We start from the raw sequence: 8,012 nt of genomic DNA, 5'->3' as shown, positions 1-8,012 counted from the left end.
AGTCAGTTAAAGAGGATGCATTTATGTCTTAGTAGCTTTCTTCAACTATAGATTAGATAGCAAGTTATTTTAAGTGCTTTGAAATACTTGATAGGACATTAAATATAAAGAAATAATAGTATAACTTTTTGGGTTTTGGCTGAGATCAAGTGTATGAATAATAACAGCACTGTGATTTATCACATGATCCTTTCTGTCTAAAACTAATTTTAAAAGTGGAAAATTTAAAAGAAAATCATTATGATCGTTAACAAATTTATATTGTTCTTTCATAGGATAATCTGAACTAATTTCTCCTGTTATGGAAACAAGATTTCATGAAAAAAAAGCAGTACTGTTTATTCTTGAATGTCATTTTCTTAGATACATAAAAGGACCATTAACACAATAATATTGGCGATGGCCGCATGCAATCACACCAGTTTTGTGAAAGAATTCTTCCTTGTGGGACTGACTGAAATCCCAGAACTGCAGGTCCCTCTCTTTTTGATTTTCTTTGTCATTTATATGGTCACTCTGGTAGGGAATTGGGGGATGATCATAATTATCTGGATGAATGTCCAACTTCACACTCCCATGTACTTCTTCCTCAGCAACCTTTCCTTATGTGACATTTGTTACTCCACTGTTTTTGCTCCCAAGATGTTAGTCAATTTTCTAGTAGAGAACAAAGCAAGTTCATTTGCTAGTTGTGTTTTACAAAGCTTCTTTTTTGCTGTGTACGTCACCACTGAGGGCATCCTCCTATCTATGATGGCATATGACCGTTATGTAGCCATTGCCAATCCATTGCTTTACACAGTTATTATGACTCAAAGAGTTTGCATTTTGATGGTTCTTGGTTCCTACTTAGGAGGTTTAATTAACTCATTGACCCACACAATTGGTTTGCTGAGGTTGAATTTCTGTGGGCCCAATGTGGTAAATCATTACTTCTGTGACATCCCCCCTCTTTTGAAGCTCTCTTGTTCTGATGCACACATCAATGAGATGCTACTTTTGGTCTTCTCTGGAGTGATTGCAATGTTTACCTTCATAATCATCATGGTTTCCTACATCCACATCATCATAGCTATCCTGAGAATCAGATCAGCTGAAGGAAGACGCAAAGCCTTCTCTACCTGTGCATCCCATTTGACAGCTGTGACATTGTTCTATGGTTCCGTGACCTTCAGTTACATCCAACCAAGTTCTCAGTATTCCATGGAACAAGAGAAAGTATCTGCTGTATTTTATACACTCATAATACCTATGCTAAACCCTCTAATTTATAGCCTGAGAAACAAGGAGGTGAAGGATGCTGCAAAGAGGTCAATCATTTGGAAAAGTCCACATAACTGATTTAGTTCTTGATTTCACTTTGACAAACTAATAACAATAACGTGGAAAGGTAGAGAAAGTCCTTCCTTTTAGGGTTATGTTAGTGATGTTATCAGATTTAATTACAAATTGTTATGGAGTTAGAGAATTTCTTGGGAAGATCAGGGGAAGAAGAATTTATTAACCCCCTATGTTTCAGTCTCTATGCTAAGCACTTTATAAACATTGTCTCATTTGATATGCACAACAACCTTGAGAGGTAGGTGTTGTTACCCTCAATTTACTGTTGAGGAAAGTGAGGCAGAAAGAGATTAAGAGACTTCCTTGGCATCACAAAGGTATAAAGTGTCTTAGGCTGAATTTGAACTCAAGTATTCCTGAATGCAGGTTGAACATTATAATCACTAGACCTTCTAACTGCACAAAATTATAATTAGAAAGCAGATTACCATTGTGTGAAGAGTTGAAAGGGATTTTAGGGTCATTTATTTGGACCCCATCATTTGACAAATGCAAAGAACTTGAGGTCAAGAAAAGGAGAGTGAATTGTCTAAAAGTTTAAAGGGGATTACAAGAGTAATGATACTACTGAAATTTATAGCTGGCCATTATATAGATCCTTGCCTTGCAAAAAGCTGTGTGTGTTGTGTATGTGTGTAATTCTGCCTATATGCAAATTCACTTTAACTCTATAACTGCAAAAATTGGATTCTAGAGATACAATTTTCCCATTTTACAAATGAGGAAATTGAAGCTTAGTGAGGTTAAATGACTTGCCAATGGTAACACAGGCAGCAATATAAGTGGCATTTTATCTAAACACATTTTAACTTTTCTACTATATCACTTCCCAAGTTCTTTTAATTAGCTCTTAGGAATATAGTGATAGGAAATTAGTCTATCTATTAGGCAGTTGTGTTTTGTTTTGTTTTACTAAGAGCAAAATAATAGAACCTAAAATGTGGAAATGACTTCTTATGCTAGACAACTAATCCAAGTGTGCAAGATGGATCCAGGGTGGGTCACTGATAGCTGACAGGCAGCCAAAATCAATTTGATACAGCATAACTCATGGTACATTTTTTTATTCAAATAAAAATAATTCTAATTCTTGTCATAAATAAATTGAAAGGAGATGTGAGAATTTATGAGATTGTCTGGGTTCTTGTAGTGGTTCAATGAGAATGCTACCCATGGCCTTCCAACCTGGGCAATTCATCCAAAAGAAAAAATATCTTAATCCAGACTGATGGCATTGAATTGGTCCACACAGGTTCACTCCTTGTCCTTGGAGGCAAAGGTTACAGAGAAGTCTGCACTACTGTCGAGACCACACTTTCATACTTCCAAAAATGAATCAGTATATTTCTTCATTCTTTGTTCTATCTGCCAGTCCATTTATTGAGGGAATATGTATAATGTGATATGCAATATGTAAAGTCATTGCAAAACAAAATTCTTCATTAGACATAAAGGGAAATTTAAAAAAAAAGAATAAAAGAAGGAAAGAGGAAGGGACAAAGAAAGAGAAGGAAGGAAGGAACAGAGGGAAGGAGGGAAGGAGGGAGGGAAAAGAAAATGTGCTTTAATCTGCACTCTGAGTCCATCTCTTTTCTATCTGAAAATAGTCCTTTTGAACTGTTTGCAATCACTCTTTGTAGCAGCAAAAATTGAAAACTGAAGGGATGAGAATCAATTGCCCAAATGGTTGGACTAGTCAGTTATGTTATATCATTGTGATGGAATATTATTGTGCTGTAAAAAATGATGAAAGAATGGTTTCAGAAGAAATAAAATGGGAAAACTTGAGTGAACTCATGTAAATGAAGTGAGCAGAACCAGAGCAATTTATATAATAAGAACTTTATTATAAACATAATCAACTGGGAAAGATAAGAACTCTGATCACACTCTATTTTCAACCAATCATATGCCACTATGATTTACCACAGACAATCTCACACATACCCATTTTTATTCACAGGGTTAATGTCAAAGACATTGTCAAATGCTTTGTTCCAACTTTGCTGAGCAATTCCTCCTTGTCTTCCTCTCCTCTCCAACAATACCAGGGAATATAGTGTATCCGATAGGCTAGATGAACTCCTCATTAGTGTCATTTGTTCTGTTCTCTTAGGTCCAAATACCATTTTCCTATCAATCACTCTCTTCTCTTTAATACTCACTACTCTCTAGGTTTTTTATGACTATTCTCTACTGATTCTTTTCTTACATATCTGACTACTATTTCTCAGTTGCCTTTGATGGATCTTCATCCAAGTCATATCCACTAATTGTGGGTGTCCCACAATGCTTTGTCCTAAATCCTCTTCTGTTCTCCTATTACATTTCACTTCATGAATTCATCAGTTCCCATGTATTCAATTATCTCCTCTATAATAACAGTTCTCAGATCTGCTTATACAGCTTTAACTTCTTTGTTGAACTTTAGTCTGATGTCTATAAGTATTTATCAGATACCTCTAACTGAATGTATTGTAGACATCTTAAACTCAATATGTACAAATCTGAGAACGTTTTTTCCTCCAAAACTTCAAAATCTCCCTATTTATGTTCAAGAGAACCACATTCCTTCTAGTACCCCAGGCTCATAACCTAGCTGTCATCTTCATATTCTCACCCTCTCTTACCCTCCATATCAAATCTGTTGCCAAGACCTGTAGGTTTTACCTTTAAAATATCTCTTCCATATGCCTCCTTTTCTCTTCTGACACTGCTACCACCTTGGTGGAGTCACTCATCAGTATTACAATTACCTGCTGGTAGATTTTGCTGCCACAAGGGCTTCTCTACTCCTATCTATTCTCCCCTGAGTTAAAAAAAAATGATGTTCCTAAAGGGAGAGGTCTGATCATCTCACCACTCCCTTCACAGCACACTCCAGTGGTTCCATATCACCTTCAGAATCAAATATAAACTGTTCTATTTTGAATTCAAAACAGTTTATTACTTGTCTCTCACCATTCCAGTTATCTTACACATACCCACACACATACTCTGTTTTTCATTAATACTGGCCCCTTTACTATTCTATGTACAGGCCCTAACTCTAACCATTTTTACTTAGTATCCCAAATGCCTGCCATTTTCTGGCTCCTCACATCAGCCTCCTGACTTCCCTGACTTCCTTCAAATCCCAGCTAAAACTCTACCTTCAAAAGGAAACCTTTCCTAATGCCTCTTAATTCTAGGGCATTTTTTCTGATAACTATCCCCAATTTATCATTGCCCTTCCTTGTTTGTACTTAATTGTTTGCGTGTTACCTCTTCCATTTGATTTTGAGTTTGTCAACCAGATTGGAACATCTCTGATCTGTGGTGGCTGGAGCTGAACAAAGCATGCTAGAGACAGGAGGGTCAGAAATAAAACAGAAGTTAAATTTTAAAGTGCAGAAAATGTTTGCAGGTGGAACTCATCCTGAGGAGGAGACCTTATGGCTTATGGCAAGGGTAGGGTTTTTAAACACAAAAACCACAAAAAAGTGGGACCCAACATGGTCATTTTCCTATCTTGAGTGAACAGTTCTCATAGTTGGCATTTTTTGAGAATATAGACATTCTTGGATCCTGTGGGAACAACCTCTAAGTTATTAGAATCATTGAGCTGGCCATTGTCTCAGATCTTAAGGGTCATTGAACTTTGTGATCATTCAATGGGGTACAGAACCAGAGTTAGTGTGGTGGGAACAGTAATGCAGCACCTGGTTCAGTTCACTAAGCAGTTACAGGTGCAGGCATTGTTCAGAGTGTCAGGAGATGGGATTGGTCACTCTCTGATTTTTATTATGTTGGTTGCAGTTCCAGCTCTCAGGTAAGGGTCCCCTGGGAAATAGGGCTAAATAGTTAAAAATCAGAAATCTCAATTCTGAAGTTTTGCTGTGTATGAGATCACTCAGAGGGTGAGTGCAAAGGGTTATTGTTATCCAAAGCTCAGGGCACAACTTGCTTTCTGGGCCTTAGCTCTGGAAAACAGAGCTTGACAAGCTTTTCCAGGTCAAGCACTGTCTTTCTTTTCTTTGTGTACCCAATGTTTCACACAGTGCCTGATACACAGTAGGTACTTAAAAATATGTATTGACTTATTACTTATTGGAACATAGAAGCAAAATAAAATGGAGTAACCTTTCTTCTCTTGAGCCCTCATTCTTGTTTCTTTATCCACAACTTGTAGGGGGCCTAACCCTCTTGCAATGTTCTTTTTTTACCTAAATATATTATAACAACAAAATTGCCAATGCTGTTGCTGCTGATGCTGGTGCTACAATGATGAAAACAAAGCCTATTATGTTTCTTTAGGGTTCAGCCAGCCTCAGCTCATTTCATCAATTTATTTACATATTTCTAATATTATTTTAATGTTTTATTTCATTAAATGTTTCCCAATTATGTTTTTAAAATTAACACTCTTTTTCTAATTTTGAAATTGAAATTTTCTCCCTCCTTCTGACTGCACCCCTTCCCATTGAGAAGGCAAGCAATATGATTTTGATTATACATGTGAAGTCATGCAAAATTTATTCCCATATTAGCCATGTTGTAAAAGAAAACACAAAAATGAAATACAAAATAAAGAAAGTGAAAAAAGTATGCTTCAATCTGCCCTAAGAATTCATCAGTTCACTCTCTGGAGGTGGACAGCATTTTTTATCATGAGTCCTTTGGAACTATCTTGGATCATTTTCTTGATCAGAGTTGCTAAGTCTTCTATAGTTGATCATCATTACAATGCTACTGTTAACTTTGTATCATATTCTTCTGACCCTACTCACTTCACTTTGCATCAATTCATATGAGTCTTCCCATTTTTTTTCTGAAAACATCCTGCTCATCATTTATTATAGCATAATAATATTCCATCACTATCACATGCCACAACTTGAAGATCCATTTCTCAATTGATAGACATCCTCTCACTTTCCAATTCATTGTCACAGTTTTATAATCCCTGACGTGCATTTGTATCCACAGTTTTAAAGCCCTTTGGACATAGTTACAAATTGTTCTCCAGGATTGTTGGAGTAGTTCACAACTCCACCAATAATGCATTAGTGTCCATTTGTTCCCCACATTTCCTCAAGCATTTGCCATTTTTCTCTTCTGTCACATTAGCCAAGCTGATATGTGTGAGATGTTATCTCAGAGTTCTTGCATTTTTATAATCAATGGTGATTGAGAGAATTTTTTTGTGATCATTAATAGCTTTGATTTTTTTCTTCTAAAAATGCCTATTCATATCATTTGACCATTTATAAATTGGGAAATGGCTCTTATTTTTCTAAATTTTGCTCAGAAATGGATTGGTATCAGAGGAACTTGCTGTAAATCCCTCCTCCAGTTTCCTGCTTTCCTTCTGATTTTGACTGCATTAAAATTATTTCTATAAAAACCTTTTAATATAATGCAATCAAAATTATACATTTTATTCTCATGAACCTCTCTATCTTTTGGCTCATCATAAACATTTCCTTTATTCATAGATCTTACAGGTACATTTTCCATGTTCCCATAAACTACTTATATCACCCTTTATGCCTAAATAATTTATCCATTTCTATCTTATTTTGGTATATGGCAAAAGATGTTGGTATGTCTTATTTCTGCCAAACTGCCTTACAATTTTCCTACCAAATTTGTCAAATAGTAAGTTCTTGCACCCAAAGCTTGGATCTTTTGGTTTATGAAATATTAGACTACTATGGTTATTTACTAGTGTGTATTGTGTATCTAATTTATTCCACTGATTCATCATTCTATTTCATAGCCAGTACCGGATTGCTTTCAGGATTTCCATTTTGCAACATAGTTTGAAATCTGATACTGCTACACTACCTTTTTCACATAGTTTTTCACTGATTCCTTTGATATTATTGACCTTTTATTCTTTTAGATGAATATTATTATTTTTTTCTAGCTCTATACAATAATTTTTATGGTTTATTGGTATTTTACTGAATAAGAAAGTTAGATTAGGTATAATAGTCATTTTTATATAGGCTTGGTCTACCCATAAACAATTGATATTTCTCCAGTTGTTTGGGTCTTTCTGTATTTGTATGGAATGTTTTGTAATTCTGTTCATTTAGTCTCTGGGTTTGTCTTGGTAGGTAGACTTCCAAGTATTTTATGTTGTCTGAAGTTATTCTAAATGGAATTTCTCTTTCTACCTCTTCCTGCTGGGCTGTGTTGGTAATCTATAGAAGTGTTGATGATTTAGGTGGGTTTATTTTATATCCTGCTACTTTGTTAATGTTGTTAATTGTTTCAACTAATATCATAGTTGATTCTCTAGGGTTCTCTAAGCATATCATCATATCACATGCATAAAGTGATACTTTTGTTTCCTCATTGCCTATTTCTATTCCTCTAAATTTTTTCTTTACTTATTGCTATAGCTAGCATTTCTCGTACAATATGTAATAATAATAGTTATAATGCACATTCTTGGTTCATTCCTGATCTTATCAGGGAAGTTTCTAGCTTATCCTCATTAGACATAATGCTTATTCTTGGCTGTAGATAGATACTACCTATCAATTTTAAGAAAGGTTCCACTGACTGCTATGCTTTCTACTGTTTTTAATTGGTATGGGTATTGCATTTTGTCTAAAAATTTTTCACATCTATTGATGTAATCATATGATTGTTGGTGTTTTTGCTATTTATATGGTCAA

The 8,012-nt window shown here is 35.3% G+C and overlaps 1 protein-coding gene across 1 annotated transcript; it reads left to right on the top strand.

The window, feature by feature from the left end:
- Nucleotides 1-399: 399 nt before the first annotated feature.
- On the top strand, nucleotides 400-1,341 carry LOC114032639 (olfactory receptor 1052-like). The gene has a single exon (XM_027848039.1). The coding sequence runs from the start codon at nucleotides 400-402 to the stop codon at nucleotides 1,339-1,341; it is 942 nt and encodes a 313-aa protein (XP_027703840.1).
- The last annotated feature ends 6,671 nt before the right edge of the window (nucleotides 1,342-8,012 follow it).

Source organism: Vombatus ursinus, unplaced genomic scaffold (genome assembly GCF_900497805.2).
Source record: "Vombatus ursinus unplaced genomic scaffold, bare-nosed wombat genome assembly UNPS02000244.1, whole genome shotgun sequence".
NCBI lineage: Eukaryota > Metazoa > Chordata > Mammalia > Diprotodontia > Vombatidae > Vombatus > Vombatus ursinus.
This window is presented reverse-complemented; position numbering and strand designations above follow the sequence as displayed.

Bases quoted from the DNA above. Each gene is read 5' to 3' on its own strand.
- LOC114032639 (XM_027848039.1), top strand. From the start codon at position 400: ATGGCCGCATGCAATCACACCAGTTTTGTGAAAGAATTCTTCCTTGTG.